This window comes from Platalea leucorodia, assembly GCF_965183815.1.
Source record: "Platalea leucorodia genome assembly, chromosome: 9".
NCBI classification, from domain to species: domain Eukaryota; kingdom Metazoa; phylum Chordata; class Aves; order Pelecaniformes; family Threskiornithidae; genus Platalea; species Platalea leucorodia.
Window position 1 is genome coordinate 52,018,620 of NC_138831.1, and position 18,378 is coordinate 52,036,997.

The 18,378-nt window shown below is 46.4% G+C and overlaps 1 protein-coding gene across 1 annotated transcript in view; it reads left to right on the forward strand.

The window, feature by feature from the left end:
• The first annotated feature begins 1,409 nt into the window (after positions 1-1,409).
• Positions 1,410-18,378, forward strand: part of IQGAP1 (IQ motif containing GTPase activating protein 1) — a 78,291-nt gene continuing 61,322 nt past the window's right edge. Inside the window, exons 1-2 of the mRNA XM_082321973.1 lie at positions 1,410-1,523; positions 3,158-3,257. Coding sequence (XP_082178099.1) covers positions 1,472-1,523; positions 3,158-3,257 — 152 coding nt within the window. The 5' untranslated portion in view covers positions 1,410-1,471. The remainder of the gene's footprint in view (positions 1,524-3,157; positions 3,258-18,378) is intronic.

Below are 18,378 nucleotides of genomic sequence, written 5' to 3' on the forward strand. Positions count from 1 at the left end.
AAATGTACTTTTTCATGGACTTGCGGAATCATTGAGAAGGGACCTCTGGAAGTCTCTAGTCCACCCTTGCTTCCTCAACGCAGGGCCAACTGGAGCGGGTTGCCCAGGACTGTGTCTCCTTAGGTGTGAAGTATCTCCAAGCATGGAGACTCCACGACTTCTCTGGGCAACTTGTTCCAGCGTTTGACCACCCTCAGAGTGAAAGTGTTTCTTCTTACGTTTAAGTGGACATTCATGAATTTCAGTCCATTGCCCATTGCTTCTCGTCCTGTCCTCTCTCAGCCTCCCCTCAAATGTCAGATGCTCCAAGCCCGTACGTGTTGCTCGGTGCTTCACTGAACCTGTTCCGTTATGTTCAGGTCCTCCTTGGACTGGGGAAGCCGGAACTGGAGTCGGTACTCTAGATGTGGTTTCACCAGCGCTGGGAAGAGGGGAAGGATCACCTCCCTTACCTGTTGGTGATGCTTTTCCTAACAGAGGCTACTGGTCTATGGAATTACTTAATTTGTGCTTAAGTAGTAAGCTTGTGCCCTGGCAGCAAAATTCATGGGACGTTAAAATGGACATGGCGGCATCTTCAGTACTCTGACTCTTGTTCAAGAACTAGGCAGAGCCAACAGTAATAGATGAGCTTAACACGCACTGAGGGGAAGGGAACTTTCAGGGCACGATTATCGCTGTGGCAGAGCTGCTGAACGCTGCTGCTGTTGCATGCTGACGTTTTGGGTCCCCCCGCTTCAAACTGTGGCTGACGTTTCAGGTGAGCTACCACAGCGTGGTCAGCAGAGCTGTTTAGGTGGAAGGGCAGAGCTGTGCCCGGCAAGGCCAGGCTCTGCTACTGAGCGGACGCAGCTGGGAGGCCCGGCAGGAGAAGAGGGCCGCCGCAAGCTGGCCCAGCAGGGTGTGCGGAAGGGGCCGGGCTGATCGGGCTGCGCCCTACGCGCGGGTGCGGGCACGGCGGGGCTGCCCGCCTAGGCAGGCTGGAAGGCTGAGGGTAGATGCAGGGCCTGACCGGGTTGACCCGGGCCGCGTCCCACCCAACAGCGCGGGCAGAGCTTGGGCCAGAGCTCAGCCGGGCGATACGAATGGGGCTGACGGGAAAGCTCAGGGCCGCGGGTGGGCCAGGGCCAGGGCGCTGCGAGGGGCGCCCCGGGGAGGGAGGCGGGGGCCTGCGTGGGGCAGGGCGGGCAGGCCGGGGTCCGGGGCCGAGCCGGGGCGGGCAGGCCGCGGTCCGGCGTGGGACGGGGCCGAGCCGGGCCGGGCGCTGAGTCCGGCCGGCGCCGCCGCTCTGGCGGGCTGGGCAAGCTGCCCCCCCGCTTCGGCGGCGGGCGGAGGCGGCCAGGGTGCGGCCGGGGCGGGGGAGGGAGCGAGCGCAGCCGGCGGCTCCTCCCCCGCCGCGCCCGGTAGGGCAGGAAGAGGAACCGCCGCGCCCGCGCCCAGCTCCTGGCCGGCCCCGGCCCCGCGCAGCGCCATGGCGGCGGAGGAGATGGACGGGCTGCCTCTGTCCCGGCCCCACTATGGCTGTGAGTACCGGGGCGCCGGGGCTCCGCGCGGCCGCCCGGCAACGGCCCGCCCGGCGCCGCCCTGCCCGGCCCGGGCCGCGCCGCCCGTCCCTTCCAGCGGCCGGCGCTGGGAGTGGCGGCTGGGGCGCCGCAGGCGCGGGGGGAGCCGCGGGGCCTCGGCTCTGGGACGGGCCCGCGGGCGCGGCGGGCCCCGCCGGTTCTCCGCGCCGGCCCCGGGGCGCGGCCCGCCGTGCCCCCCGCGGGGTGGGCGCCGTGGGGCGCGGAGCCTGGACGAGCTCCCGCGCCCCTCCCCGGGCGTTAGAGAAGAGCGCTGGGAGCAGGCGGCGGCTGGGCAGCGCCGGGGCGTCCTCCGCTCCCCGCCGCGGGCGGGCTCCGAGCCTCGCCCAAGATGTCCGCCGCGGGCGGGCGGGGAGCGCGGGGCGGGGGCGCCCCGGCAGGAGAGGGGCGCGGGGCCGCGGCCGCCCCTGCCGTCCTCCTCCCCCGTATTTCGGCGACGGCACCGGGCTTACCGGGCGAAGCGGGCGTTCGGTCGGCCCCCTCCGCCTCCTTGTCACACGCTGGCTGCGGGGAGGGAGAGGCTCTGGGTCACGGCGTCCGCGCTACGCGCCCGCTTGCGCTGCGACACGGCGGCAAAACCGAGGGGAGGCGGGGAGGGTCGCGGCGCTGCGGGCGGCGGCGGGTGGGCGCGGAGGCGGGGCCGAGCGGGGCCCTGGGGCTGGCGGGGCGCCCTCTGCTCCCGGGGTGCCCGGCTCTCGAAGCTGTCGGAGGGGCGGGTGTCCCGCCGTGCCCCGGACCGGCCCCTGGGAGACCCTTTGCCGTCTGAGCCGGGATCTTGTTCGGTCCCAGGCGCCGTAGTTGGTGCCTCATCACTCGCATGCGTTTGTTGAAGGCGTTTTAGGTATAAGCTAACCTGTGATGAATAACGGTGTGAGACGCTTCCTATGTGTCAAGTTGGTCCATAAAACCTAAAACGTTGTGGGTTTTCTTTTTTTTTTTTGACGCGAGAGCGTGGATGAGGCGTTTAGCCGTAAGGGTGGAAGGAGCGGGCTCTCTCGCTGGGGCTTTGAGCCCGCAGAATCTGGAGGATTTGGGCGCGTACCCCGCGGCGGGTCCTCAGCTTGATCCGAAGAGGACGTGCGTGGGGTCTGAATGGTTCCCTTTCAGACGGGGGTTGTGAGCAGCAGTTCCATCTTTTTTAAAGATGCACTAGAGAGATACAGAAGAGATTATACAATGTGAATATATATTGTTGTCCTTCCTTAATCTCTGACTACCAAAATCGGAGGGTAGATGGAGGGACATGCGGTCACTGACGTGCTTTTGAGGAAGAGAAAGGCAAGGCTAGAAGAAAATAAGAAAACGAAGGACTGTTTCTAAGAACTCTGAAGTTGGAAAAAGTTGGATCACAGTCAAATTGAGAAATCGGAAAGAGGGAAAATAGCAAGTTTATGGGATAAGGAAACAGGGTCTCTTCTGTTGATTGTAAAGAACAGATACATTTGGTCCTTCCTTTTCCTGAATCAAATAAAACCTGTGATGAGTTTCTGTGGGAAAGGCTGGATCTGATTTTCGATGTGCCTGAACAGTTACGTTCAGTCTTCAGCCACCTGAGAATGTGTTTCGACTATTTGCAGCTGTCTTGGATAATGAGAGATTAACAGCAGAGGAAATGGATGAAAGACGGCGCCAGAACGTAGCCTATGAATACCTCTGTCACCTGGAGGAAGCAAAGAGGTAAGAACAAGTGGTTTTTCAACTGCTGGTGCTTTAAAAGAAGTTGTGATGTTTGGTAAGGGGAATAATTTGGATGCAGCTTACCTCTTCTCTGTGTTTCTTAGTGGCTATATAGATTAATTTTAAAAAGCAAACACCACCCCCACCCCCCAAAAAAAAACCCCAAACCAGCTGACCCCTGATGTGCTTATCTAGCATGTTCTTAAAGAGTTTCTGTGACAAGGACTCCGTAGCTCTAGTGCTCCAGTATTCCTAGCACGGGATGGGTTCTCCTTGTTACCTAACTTTCGTATGTCGTGGTGCAATATTACCTCGCTACCTATCAGTGGACATGAAGAACAGGTTATTCTCTTCCTCTTGACTGCAGCCTTTTAGAAATTTAAGTTGTAACAGTGTATTTCCCTTGCATTTATTGTCTCTTAGACTGAAAACCCAATTCTTGCATATTTCTCTGCGGGTCCTATTTAACAGATCTGTAGTACTTTTCCCTGGGTTGTTCTGACTTCTCTCTGCTCACTCCATGTCTTTCTGGAAGTGCACTGCCAAAACAGACAAAAATTTTCCAACAGGAGTGTTAACATACATACTTAAAAGAGCACAAGGATTATTTTTTGTACCCTGATAGGTGCTAGTATTGTCCATTATGGCATGGTATCTACATTTTTGTAATGGTATGATGTAGTAGAGTTTTGCTGAGTTGCCACCCTTTTCCTTGAAGGTGTGCTGCTGAAATTCCTTCCTCATCCTGTGTTTATACAGTCTATCGTGCTTTCCCGAGTGTGTTACCTTTCACCGGATCCTGCTGAATTTGATTTTTCCTGATTTTTGTTTAATATGTCGAAATAATTTTGATCTTATTCCTGTCCTCTAGCATGTGTGTAGCTTTTGTGTCATCTCCATGTTTAATAAACGTGTAAGCATGCTGTATTTATTCATTCAGACAATGAAAGTATGATCAGAACACAGTAGATGCTATATATCTGCTATTAAAGGAAAAAGAACCAATATTAAAAATGAATGCATGAAGTCTTACTGTTGGTATTTTTTAAATCTTTTTGCAAATGTTCAATCCTATGTGCTGTATGTGGAGAATAGGAATGAGACAGACCAGTTTGTCTGCTGCTTCCCTTCATGGCAGTTGGGCTTTTTCACGCCTTTGTATAAATTGATTTTTTTTTTTTTTTTTACTTGAAACTTAAAATGGTTTTTTTGAAGCTGAGATTGAGACCAAAGACAGGTTTTTCAAGAACAAGATTAAAGAAAAAGAGGTGAGGCAATGTTTGTATTGGTGACTCCCCCTGCCCCCAACACTTTTGAAAGCAAGGCTAGTGTTTCAGTTTGCATTTTGTAATTAGTCAGGAAATGGATTGTGAGCATTTTGTAATTAGTCAGGAAATGGATTGTGAGCTTAGCCTTTCCTTGTTCCCACACAGATCTAGGCAAATTAGCCAATGTGTACGCCACAGAAAATAACTTCTGGAGCATAGAAAAGTATGGAGCGTGCGTAAAAGCATGTTCTAAATAGTCAGCAGCGTGTTTTGTCATGGCTCGCTGAATGCTTCGATCTGCCTTTGTCCTTCAAAAGATGATATGGATTAAGAGCCAGAAAACTTTCTCTTCCACTGGCTGGGTGATGAATTTTGGATAAATCCATGTAAGTCTTCCCCAGCAAGACAGACGTGTTCCACTGTAGTGATTTTATTGGGGAGGAAATGCTGAGATTCTACAAGTTCACTGCTGGCAGAGTATAAAGAAGGACTTTATTCCAGGATTTTAATAGTTTACCGTGCCTTACCAAGAATGTATAGTACATTTTTGAAGGGGCATGGAGCACTTGGTTTATGCTATAGTCTTTTAGGTGCTTCGTAACAATTGTCACTACTGTGGATTCACAGAGGCTGCTCAGTTACTAGCAGATAATAATTTTCTGTCCATACAGATTTGGATGAGGTTTGAAGTAGTGAGAAAGATCTGACTATATGTTAAAATAACTCCTTCCCTTTCAATCCAAAATCTTTAGGATCAAATGCTGGGTGACAAGGAGAGATGAGCTGGGCTGTAGGCACTGTCCGTGCTTGAAGGAGCACCAGATCCATCACTCGTGGACTCTTTCTGTCATTGGCCTCAGAGTAAATGCTTTCCGAGGTGCTTGTTCCCTGTTAATTCCATGTCCAGATTTGCAAAAAAATTCAGGCAAAAATACCTAACACGGCAACAGCTTTAATATTTTCATTAAGCTCTTGCGTAATCATGGGGACTTACTCTTTAGATAGATCATCTTTGACTCTAAAGTTTCTTGGCCATCTTATTTCTGCTTCTGAGTATTGCCTTGGTATTGATGAGGCTGAGCAGCTGGCCGTTTGATTTTGCTGCACCTTGTCAGAAATAAGGTGTTTTCACTGTTTTGTCTCAGAACGAGCCTTCAGATGTTTCAAATAATGCATAGTGGTTGCCAGTACGTTTTTGTGAAGAATGAAGCAACAGCCGTGCCGCTCAACATGCAGGTAGTGGTGTTACAGCCTTCCTCGTGTCCACCTCGGCGGTCAGAGCACGCACTTGTTAAGTGGAAGATCTGCTTGGAGAGCTTCAAATACCCCTTTTCCAGCCCTCAACCCATGTTTGCTTAGCGGCCTGCAGGCTGTTCATGCACATGTGAGTGGGAATTCCTGACTCCTGGAGCTGAAGCCATACCACTTTGCATGAGAGTTAAAGATTAAATGACCAGAAGGAGGGGAGCAGACTCCTTAGTTTAATAATTAAGATCCACAAGTGAGAGCAGAAAGGCTTGAGTTCACGGTCTACTCCCAAGAATTTTTTTTCCTCACTGAGGAGTCTTTTTGTAAATTGTCCTTTGAATTTTTTTTTTTATTACTACTAGTACAGCCTAAAAGAGGGCTATTGGCTGCGTTGTTGGAAAGGAGTTTGTTTAACAACTAAACCAGGACTGTAAGAGATCATTATATTTAATGTAATTAATGCCCTTCATGTGAGATTTTCTGTATTGACTTCTTTGCCAGTAGTGTAACTGAGACGTAAGGTGTGAATTAGATACTGTAGCATTTTGCTTGTGCTATTGATTACAGTGCCTCAGAGCTACGGGTATGGATAGGAGGGTCTACACTCTTTCTTCATAGGGAGAGATTTTCAGATTGGAAGTTATATCTATAAGGAGAAGAGGAGGACCTAATAGCAGAGGAAGGCATCTGGTGCACCCTGCGTCACACGCTGAGAGGCTGAAAAGGTGAAGGTTGTAAAGTCGATGGTGGCTGAGGTAGGGCGGGAGGCGGCCGAAGAACAGCTCTTAGCGGCCCCTTCCTCCCCCCGTAATCATATTATCATGTTACGTTATAATATTGCATTCAGACTCTGTTGTTTATGTTCAGTTTTTCCGTAATGTAAAGGCACCTAAAATGATGTGAATAATATCATGCTGATTTGCATTGCATCAGCATTGTCAGAGGTTTGCGATCCCTTTAACCAAGCAACAAATACGGAATCTAGAAGCAGAAGTGATTCCCCCCCCTCCATAAATGTTAAAAGAAGATGGTAAGATGAAAATTGGCTAGCACCTAATTTCATACTGAAATGAAAAATCCGGTAAAGTCTGGATTTCTGAACTGTCTCGTGTAAGAGCACATATGCGTTAGCTTTGAGTATTTCATGAAGCTGTTTGGACTACCTGTCTGCTAAGGAGCATACGTCAGAGGCGTTATCAGAGGAGTATCAATAACTTGTACTTATTTAACAGTATTCCAGCCTGTTTTGTTTTTTTTTCTCTTGAGCTGTCACTGTTGTTCTGTTGTTATTTAGCAGTTTTGGACTTCAGCTACTAATGTGCAACAGTCTTGTGAAACAGGCGTTATTCTTGCTAGTTGGAGAAGGGGAGGCAGAGTGTGCAACTAAGTTGCTCAAGATCATGAAAGACATTGAAATGAAAATTAGAGCCAAAATGAAGATTGTCAACAGAGGGATTCCTGTACTGTACTTGGACCAGATACCCCTTTCTTGAATAAAAATGGCTTTATGAATAAGTGTTATTTAATACTTCAAATTGGGTGTTTTATGTTTGATTGGTTGGGTTTGGTTTTCTTGTTTGTTTTTTCTGTCTCCAAATCACAGCAGTCTATACAGAAAAGCTGTGGCAGTGCAGATAAAACTGTGAGAAGTACTCTGTTCTGTTGTGACGTGGCAGCTTGCGCTCACAGAAGGGTAAGGATATACTTACCTGGAATAGAAGCAACCTGAGAGAACTTCTTTTTGTGGTCCTTATCTAGAAGGCAGGCTGGTGCGCTAGAATATTCTTCATCTGTGCTGTGTGATAGCCTTTTTTCCTACGTGGCTTACTCGCTGGGGTATTGTGGCATTTTCATGACGAAATTAGCATTTATCAATTTGGCAAAGGCTTTTTCAAGCTTTGTCTTTCACTGTGGAATATTTTAGGTTCTCCCAGTTGGAAACTAGAACGTTGTTGGCTCTCTTGTTTCCGTAGCTGGCTTGCTGGGTGATGGCACCGTGCTTTTTTAGCGCCCGGATTGTGTGGCTTCCAATAACTGCATAACCTCCACTGTGCCTGAGCAGTGTGTGTGTTCTTAGATGCAACAGGATGGAATCTGACCATGTATTTTTTTCTCGTTTTTGGGGTTTCTTGTAGAAGATGTTCCCTATTGAGCAAGAAAAGGATGCTGCTTGCTCTTTATTGCTGATTTAATCGGTTAAAGATTGAAGTGTACTGTCTGTGATCTTGTGGTAATCCCCTTCTTTCTGACCGGCTGGAGGATGGCTTACTGTAAACTGGTGATAGCATTGAGAGAAACTCACCTTTGGTGCCTGTGTGGTGAAGTCTGAAGGGTCTTTCCCACTGATAGCTTTTCTGTAAGAATGACTTTCCCCTCTCCCTCATGCATGCTCTCTCTCTTTAAAGTGGGGAGCAGTATTTTTGACTGGGACGACTTGTCTGTGTCTTTAAGCAAAAAATAAACCTAAATTGTTTGTCAGGTGACCCCGTTAAATTTGGTTTCCTAGAAGAAATCTAATGCTTAAAGAAAAAATCTGGTCTTTATCTTTCTGGGTTTCCCACTTTTAGCTTGAAAGTGTTTGGATGGATATCATTGTCTCTTGGAATTTGGTGTAGTCATCCAAGAAAGATCTGCTTAAACAGGTTTCTTCAGAGGTGTAGGGTGCCCGGAAAAACGAAGAGGAAGAATTGTAGAGAACACCACTCTCTGGGCAGGATGGACACATTGGGAGTTAGGGCTAGATGGGAAGCTCTGTACAGCTTGCTCTGTGAGTAACTTGTAAAGCTGGTTCATCAGTGTCTGTAAAGGTGTAGATATCAGTTGTTGAAGGAGCTCTTGTTTGAAGATAAAGTATTTAACATTGTACACTACAGCTTAAATCTGCTCGTGAAGGAAATGTGAGAGTTGCTCTTTTGCACAGGATTGATATCAAGAGGCTTCCTCATTGCAAATCAGAGATTTTTGCAGAAGGGTGATAAATTGCATTGGTTCCATTCTCTTATTAACCTGAACTTGGAAAAATTGAGGTAGTTTAGTTAAAATGTGTCTTACGAGCCTCTGTTAAGAACAGGGCTGTGATAGAGAGGTACCAATAAGGCAGTTTGAGAAAAGCAGGATTATGCTTTCTCGCTTACTTTTGCACGGTTCTCAGTGTGCCTCAGATAAGCAAGTCATGTGCAGAATATCTTATTTAAATCCTGCTTAAATTAATATGCAAATTAGATACAGGCAAGTTTCCCGTGGGTTTTGAAGCTGTAGAGTTAGCGCGCTGCCTGTTGGAGGATCCTGAGGATGGTGGCAGCAGGCTCGGGAGTGCCACAGTCCTGGTGATGTGAACAAGAGCTGCAGTTGAAGAATTTCAATTTTTTTTTTTTGTTTGCTTTGTTGTGTTGTAAATCTCAAGACAGCAAGGATCGTAATGTAACTCTGGAGTCCCTCAAATAAAAAGAAAGGTGAGGATTATTTTGGGTTTATCTCTGAGCTCATTCCTTTTTGTTTTCTTCCCTGCCCCCCACCCCCACCCCCGACTTATGCTAAACCTGACTTTGTGGGATGGGGTCTCTTTTAGCTTTTAAAGATATTTCTATTTGCATTCATGTTCTAATGTCCAGAGTGTATGCAGCCCAGCTGCAGTTTAGTATCCTTCAGTGATTTATGAGCGATTAATTGCATTACCTCAGAAGAATAGGAAATTATTGCAACTTTGCAAATAACAGAAAAAGAGAAGATAATGCAGTGGATCTTAAACAGTTCACAGACCAGATATGAAACATATTCTGTAGTTATGGTATGTGAAAGCTATTTCGCCTTATGCAGGCCAGCCTGCATCTGTATTTAATCCATCAGGTCATAACGGTCCCCTCTTTAATAATTGCTGGTCACTATTGCATGCTGGAAAAGATCTAAAGATGGAATTAGTTATGTTTAGAAAGCGTCTGCAGTAATTTAGTCAGTAGCCTGTAACGTAGAACCTAAGAAAGTGTTCCTCTTATGATGAGGTCTTCAGACTTGGATGGGAGGCAGCCTGAGACTTCTGAATGATGTCTGTCAGGTTTGCCCATGTTTTATTTCAAATGTATAACTCCTTTTTGGAGATCTTTTGGTTTTATTTTCTAACTTTAGAATGAGGCCTTTTTTCTTTTTCTTTTTTTAAACAACTTGTAATATTGAAGTATGATTGTATTTTTACAGTTGCAGAGTCAAGAGAGAAATAAGCTCATTCATAAACTGATGTATATGTTCGATATATTTGTATGCGAGGATTCCTGATATCTTCATGTATAATCCAAGTCATAAAATTACAGGAACTGGCATTTGGCGGAAAAGGACTTCTGTAATTCCCACCAGAAGTGACCCCTCTAGATCAGGTGACTGGGTGGGAAGGTCACTAATTGACATAGCAGAACTTACTCTTACGTGGCATAAACAGCGTTCCTCTTTTTATTCCAGGCTAATCAAGACTTTTCTTTATTTCCTTGTATTTCCATTTTATTCCCACTTGTAAATTGAGTCAGGTACTGTTTTTTGGGTTGGTTGTTGCGTTTTGGGGTTTTCGTGTAGTTTTGTGGTTTGGGTTTTTTTTGTTTGTTTTGGAGGTTTTTTTGTTTGTTTTCGGCTTCTGTCAGATACGATGCAAGTCTCATGTTAGATTGTAACCATGAATATTCATAGATAATATTTTATTATCAGTAGTGGTGAGCTGAAGTAGCTGCTGTTTAGCTCTCGCCACTTCATCTGGGGCTTCTTATCAGCTCCTGTTTGGACTTGAGGAGGTATTTCTCTGCAGCTCCTGTGCTGTTTGGTTGGTGACCTCATGCAGCTGGCAGGGAGTGCCTGTCTGGACTGGAAGTGTCTTCAGAACGGTATTTTTCTGAGAAGTGGGTGGAGAGAGGTGGGAGGAGGACAGTCGTGGAGTACCACCATCTTTGCCTCACTCTGAATACTTTTTTTATGACTCACTGGAAATAGTAATGAAAGGCAGGCCAGGAGGAGAGAAACAGCTGTTGGCACAGAATTAAATTCAGAGACCAGGGTTTTGCTGTTTGGACGGTGGTTTCTGAAGGAATATTGTATGTAATGCAAGAAGAGAGCAGCCCAAAATAACCAAAGCGAGTAGTTGTCACAGAACAGTTCTTGACTGTCAGGTACTGTGGAGTGCTTCTTATAACCCTTATTTGCAAGAAATCAACTTAGTTTTGAGGTATGATAACTTTAGCGATGCTGTACCTTCCAGGCATTTAAGCCTATTTAGTTTCTAGTGGTAAGTGATCAAAGCAATTAGCTTTGGCAACAGAATGGTTGAATGTGCCTTGAAAAAGACTTTTGCAGATGTGATAATTAAGTTCCTCATGACTATGCACTTGGTACTCATCTGAAAGCTCTTCAGGACTAATCTTTTTGGCAAACATGGCAAATATGACAGGATCCCCATCAGCAAGAGCAGCTAAAGTAATTTTTGCCAGTTGTTGGCAGTGTTTGCAATGGAACAAAGAGAACCTCATATTTACTTTTACGGGGCGGGGGGGGGGATTTAAATGCCAGAATATTAATATGGTCTTTGGTTCAGCTGCATGTTGCCAGGGAGGGTACATCAATCATTGGGAAAAATCTGGCGTATGTTACATGCTAATCCTTTGCTTTTTGGTATCTTTGAACTGAAAATGTCTCTGTGGATAACGAGAATGTTCTGGGGCCTTTTAGCTGCGAGCAGCACTCGTTTTCCTAGCTCTTCATTTGAGAGGCCGTTTCTTTTCCTGCACAAACTGTCCTGAAACGCATTTAAATTTCCACCTACTTCTCTAGAAGAGAACACTCCTGATGTGATAAATTTATTTCACTTTGTTGTTACCTCTCTGAGACATCTTCTTTCATCTTCTTGGGTGATTCCTTGATTTATTCAGAGTTGGTAGAATGAGTTATTTTAGAGAGAGGGTTTTGTTCGGGGTTTTTGCATGGCTGTCTAATGCCCTTGCTCAGGTGAATTGGACGAAGAGCTGAGGCTGTCTGCAGGTCTTCTGATCCTCTGTGAGAATGTGTGCCAAGTCTGGGATCGTAACTGAACTAAAAATGTTTGAGATTCGTATGTAGAGGCAATGATCTGCTGGAGTATGAGATCCCTTTGCTTTCAATAAAATGAATAGTATGAGTTGTCCAAAAATTGCCATACCTGTGGTGTTGGCAATACTGAGCAGTGGAAAAGCTTTTAAGCCATAGCTTGGTACAATCTTTCAGATGTCTTATGCAGACACTGTTGGGGGCAAAAAAAAAAGTGCTGCCCTTTCGTTCTGGCCACTTTTTCCTCTGCTGTGGCGCTGCTGTGGCCATGCATGTTCTCCTTGGCACACCTGTAGGGCATTGCCATAGAAGGGCTAAATGGATGTGAATGGAAGCATCTGGATGGGGAGGCACCCCATGCAACAGGGAAAAGGGCTGTTGGAATGACCTGTGTTTCAAAATGCCCGGATTAGCAGCTAGTCATCAAGACCACAGCGTGCTTGCATTCAGTCTCACAAGACAGGCTTTGGAGGCAGAGCACAGTGACCAAATCCTGGTGAGTCACGGAGGTGGCACAGGACAGAAATGGTCATCACCCTCAGCTACAAAAGGGTGTGAAAAGCCCTATTTGTAACCTGTAAAATCTGCATGTGGTTGCCAACTGAGGAGGAGCCCAGGAGATGTGGGGAGAACTTGACAACTGGCGTCCCTCGCCCTCCACGTCAGGGCAACAGATACTGGGCCTCCTAATGCTTGTTGTTGGGCCAGGTGTCGTGGCCCACTGCCCGGTGGGCAGATGAACATCCTCCTCCTGGTTGCCTGATTGCTGGACAGACTCCTTGGGCACCAAATGCTTTCTGGTGCTTGTGAGTAAGAGATTGGGTGAAACCTGTTTTGTTTTCAGTTTTTATGTCAAATACAATCAGCTTCCCCCTTCTATAAGGTCTGGCGTATTTTGCTACGTTGTTGGTACAAGGGTGTAACTGCATTTCCTACTCGTCTGCCACCGTACAGGTTCAGTAGACACTGGCTTTAGACCTAAGTTGAATGCGGGAGCTTTTTCTTCTCTGAGGCAGGTGGCAAAGATCTAAATTTCTGTTTCAGCTTTTTAGATTTCTCAAAATTATTTGAGTTGAAATTGAAATTAATGCTGCTTTTGATAGAAAACTAGACAAGAGAATTACAAACCAATGGACAGTCAGAATGTGCTTTAGGAAACAGATCTTGTTCAATAGAATATTTCAAATTACAATTCTGATTGTTTTGTGGCAATTACTGGTGTAATTTTAATAGTTGTAAAGGTACCTGACTTACTGTGTCATACTGATTTGAGAAAGCCCTGTGCGTTCACATGCGTGACTTTGGGTTTACCTGCTTTGGAAGACTTTTAAGGGGCCGATCGTGAACACTGTATCTCTTGAGAATGATCTCGTTTCCCAGGATGTCAATTGTTACCCCGCTGCGGAAGCCAACTTGCCTCCCCCGCGATGTGAATATGTTCTGTGAAGAGTGGAATTCTAAATACGTATTGTTGGTGCCTTCCTTTAGCTTGGACACCTGCTGTCTGGAATGTGCCGGCGTCCCTCAGCCCGCTTTTGTGAGCCTTGCTTCTGTAGGGCGAGTTGTCAGGCAGAAGATGGTAATGTTTGAAATTCTGTCTGTCGGCGCAGGGTACTAGACAAGATGGGGGAAAGCCAGTGACGTGTTACGCAAATACTGACCCTGAGGGCGAGCGAACCTGGTGGGGAGTTAGGGAAAGGGAGACGGGTTTTCTTTCTTGAGGTTTTGTTGTTCTGCGTGGAATGCTTGGTATTCTGAAAGTCTGTGTGTGATGTAATTTGCCATTTTTGTAGTATGAATAGAATGGCTGCTGAGCAGTGTTGGCTGGCTCTTTTCCAGCTTCTGATAGGCGGTCATACCATGATCACTGACACTCACTTTGACAGAGGGTTCTGCCCTCTTCTCCTTGAAGTTTTTTCTACTGTCTACCAGATTCTTGCCTAATTTTCCTGTTGCAGCAGCCATATGAGTAAGATGTTACCGCAACCTCTGTTGCTTGAGGAAGATGATATTGTTTACTGCGTGTCAGAAATCCTTTGAAACAAACTACTCTCCACTAAAATAAAAGTCCTTTTCAGCAGAGGGACAGGTGCGTTATGTTACGTGTCCTTGTTTTTCAAAATGTAGATATCCAGGAATTGTGAAACTAGCTAATTAATTGCCAAAAACTGAAGCATATGAACATTTTTGGGTCTTTGCTGCTGCAGTCTGTTTTTCATTTTGGCTTTGCTTATTTTCTTGGGGACAAAACTGTTATTTTACCTTTCACTTGCCCTCCAAACTGCTGAAAGGAGAAGAGAAAAACTAACTTTTCCAGTCTTTCCCCAGGCATTCCTTTAAAGTATTAAAAAAGCCTGTACGTCGGCAATACATGCTGTGACAGCTTTTTTTTTTTTTACCGAGACTAGACAACTTTACTTTATGTGACTTTTGTATCAGAGTTATGACATTTGATGGAGTTAGACCATAAAGGTATCTGATGTTGATTTTTTTGAGGCTCCAGGTAGTGAGAGGTCAGCCAATATCTAGGTGGATCATTCCAATGGATTAAAACTTGTGTGTGTTTTCCAATAAGAGTTTTTCCTGCTTCAGCTTCTAGCTGTTGTTTCTTTTTGTCTAGTGGAGACTCCTGCTCTTGCAAATACTCTATTTATATTGTTACTCGTTAAGAGTGACTAAATATTGTCTATTAGCCAGTTTGCTGACCTGGCAAAAATCATCTGTTCTTTTCCTTGGGATGGAGTGTGGGGACAATCTCTGTCAGGCGACGGGGCTGAATCTGCTTGCTGAGACACATGGGACTCTGGAATGCAACAGAAGCAGCTGGAGTCTGTTGCTGCAGTCAGAGAAAGAGATTTATCTTTTGTAGGTGTGCCCTGATACTGCCACTTTTTTCTCTGTGCAGTTTTGAATTTATCATCTGTGCCTAGGCAGTTATGCCTGTTCTTGCTTCCTGCTAGTTTATTACTCTGGTCACATAGCTGTCTCTCTTTGGTTTCCCCTCTCTAGTCTCCTTTTTCCAGTACATCAAATTCAAGCTTGTTTTTGTTTTCAACGCATGTTATTTAGCTTTGTCATAAATAATAATTTTTTCACTTGCTGATCACTACTTTCACTTGGCCAAGGACAGTAGCTTTGATCAATTCCTGTTCCATATCTTCCTCAAATAAGGTCCCTCCTGAAGATGATTTCTTTTACCCCCAGCTGGTGTAAAGCTTCTGCCTTTTCCTCTATTTAATGCCTTCTGCAGCAGTGTCTACCATCCTTCACTGGATTTGAGCGTGCCAAGGTAGGGGTTTTTTTTGCTTTTTGGAGTATGCTTTCTTTGTCCAATGCTCACCTTTTGGTTCTTGTTGTGTTGCACGTTTTATGGCATGTTGTGGGCTGTCTGGGGCAAGGAATGGCTTGGATGATAACGTGCTGAAGCACAATGAATGGCTTGTGGATAACTGTTGGTTTTGTGTACCACAGTAAATAATGATTTCCTTGTCTGGCTGCTCTGGAGGACCACTTTATATGTCTAGTGGATGGGAGGGGGTTCAGAGAGGATTCTTTTCCTGTTGTGGGTTGACCTTGGCTGGCTGCCAGGTGCCCACCAAGCCGCTCCCTCACTTCCCCTCCTCCACTGGACGGGGGGGAGAGACGATAAGATGAAAGACTCTTGGGTTGAGATAAGGAGAGATCACTCAGCAATTACCATCACGGGCAAAACAGACTTGGGAGAATTAATTTAATTTATTTCCCAATCAAATCAGAGTAGGATAATGTGAAATAAGAATAAATCTTAAATCATCTTCCCTTCTTGGGCTCACCTTCACTCCTGACTTCTCTAGCTCCTCCCCCTGCGCGGTGCAGGGAATGGGGGCTGTGGTCAGTTCATGATGTGTTCTCTGCCGCTTCTTCCTCCTCACACTCTTATTCTGCTCCAGCATGGGGTCCCTCCCACAGGAGACAGTTCTTCACGAACTGGGTTCTTCCCACAAGCTGCTGTTCTTCATGAACTGCCCCAGCGTGGGTCCCTTCCCTGGGGTGCAGTCCTTCAGGAGCAGAGTGCTCCAGCGCGGGTCCCCTGCAGAGCCACAGGTGCTGCCAGGAGCCTGCTCCAGCGCAAGCTCTCCACGGGGTCACAGCTTCCTTCAGGCACATCCACCTGCTCTGGCGTGGGGTCCTCCAGGGGCTGCAGGTGCATGTCTGCTCCACCATGGACCTCCACGGGCTGCAGGAGGACGACCTGCCTCACCATGGCCTTTACCACGAGCTGCAGGGGAATCTCTGCTCTGGTGCCTGGAGCACCTCCTCCCCCTCCTTCTTCACCGACCTCAGTGTCTGCAGGGCTGCTCCTCTCGCATATTCTCACTCCTCTCTCCTGCTGCAGTTGCGCAGGTTTGTTGTGTCTATCCGTCCCCCCCCCTTCTTAAATCTGTTATCCCAGAGGTGCTACCACTGTCGCTGATGGGCTCGGCCTTGGCCAGCGGTGGGTCCGTCTTGGAGCCAGCTGGCATTGGCTCTATCGGACGCGGGGGAAGCTTCTCACAGCCTCTCACAGAAGCCACCCCTGTAGACCCCCCTGCTACCAAAACCTCGCCATGCAAACCCAGTACACCTGTGTAGACATAAGCACGTCATGTGAGGATACTTAGGGTCTTCCTGGCTGAAGGGGAGATTAAGGCTGGTACTAGGCCCACCTGTACTAAGAGAATCTCTCTCAAAGCTAAAGAAATTGTTTGCGTGTTTCCTTGATATGTGGTGTGCTTATGCAGCGTTGGCCTGCTTGCATACACAGGGGTTATCTTCCCTTGGTACAGAGTGCTAAAGGCAAAATGGAGAAGCGAAGCTGGATTCTGCTTGTTGTGTGTTGTCTGTGTCGGGAGCAATGCAGGAGCTCTGCCTTTGCTCTTCTGAATTACCGTGGTGTGCTTCACTTGAGGCTGCAGCTTCAAGCTTTGCATCCTCTGTGCTGGCTGTCAGCTTCTGGGTGAGGTCTAAGACCGTGTGGCTAATGGTTAAAAGAAAGAGATGAGTATGTTAGGTTACAAAAGACTTCTTAAAAGACCTTTTTAAAATTACCTTCTGTTTTGTAATTTGTTGCAGTATATAGAATACTGTCTTGGTTTGGAATGTTTTGTTTAGAGTCGTCTAAATGGTAGAGAGATGAGGGGAAAAGACACAAGAAAGGTTATTTTAGTTAAGTCCAGGAGCAGAATGAGGATTTTTCAGTTAAAAAATAAAGCTGACATAGAGCAACAGCTTCAAAGATCTAAAAAGGTCTGATGTTATTTAAGAGATGTTCTTGCAGGTTAACAGCTGATCTTCATTGATTACTGCAGGAGGTAGAAATTGGTGTACCTAAGTACTACTGAAGGTTTTGCTAGGTATCTGTAGACATCTCTGGTTACGTGAATACAGGTAAAAGTCTGATTTAGGGTGACTAAAACCAATCTGTTTGTTAATTATAGTTAATACTACTTTTGCCCGAGTGTTAAAGCAAAATGTATTTGTTAAGTCCTATGTACTTTCTGCGTGTGAGTTACAACTAGTGAAAGCAAATCTAAAGCCCGTTTTTATGCATTTTAATAGTTCTGTGATTCCCAAATACATTTTTGCAAGTTAGATAAACTCACAAATGTAACACTCATAAACTGCTGTTGAAAAATACAGTGTTCATAAACTTTTGTCGAAAAGTTTCATCAATTAAACATATGCTATGTATAATAATTTAGTTAAGTATGAGTAGATACAGCATATTTAATTGAGCACTCAGTTACCTAGTTTAATAAAAGGCTATGTTTATTCACATCTCTCTCACTGGCCTCTGTCAGAGACGGGGTATTGGGCTCTGTGGGGCGGGAACGTTTGATCTGGCACCAGGAACAGGCGTAGGGGCTGCTGCTGTCGTCCCTGCCTGCCTTGGTGACAGCCTCCTGGATTAAATGTGGCTGAGGCAGCTGGAAGGCATTGTCAGCAACTCTGCCCACCGGATCGCTAGACTGGATAGTCATGCAGTGCAGGCAGATGCTATCAAAAAAACCAAAGAGAACAGAAGTAAGCGTAGAGCGGTTGCCTAGGGAAACGCAGATGATCCTACAGCAATTTGGGAGGCTTGAATTTTCTAAAGGTATTTGTCCCTGCCCCTTTCTGGCATTTGGTTGCTATGCTTTCACCTCTAGTTTGTAACTTCTGTTGTGCATTTGGGAATGTGGTGTGACTGGGGGGGGTAAAATCCTAAGGAGATATTCCTGCCCCGCCCTGAAATTCTCCATGGGCAGGAAAATGTTAAGTTGTAGTAAGTGCTTGGGTATGCTGCCTGCCTGCCTTGCTGGTTTTGGCTGCCTGTCTGGCGGATTTCAATGCGAGAGAAGAGCAGGGAGCCAACAGTGAAGCCTATTTGTTACATGGCGGTAGCTGTACTGTTTGGGTGAAGTTAAACTTTGGTAATCTTTACTAGCTAGTTTGGAGATGTAAGCAGTAAACTCCTGCAGGAACCTTTTCCTTCAAGAGCAGTAAGCAAAAAGATTTCTTATTCTGATAAATAGAAGTGGGAGAATGCAGTG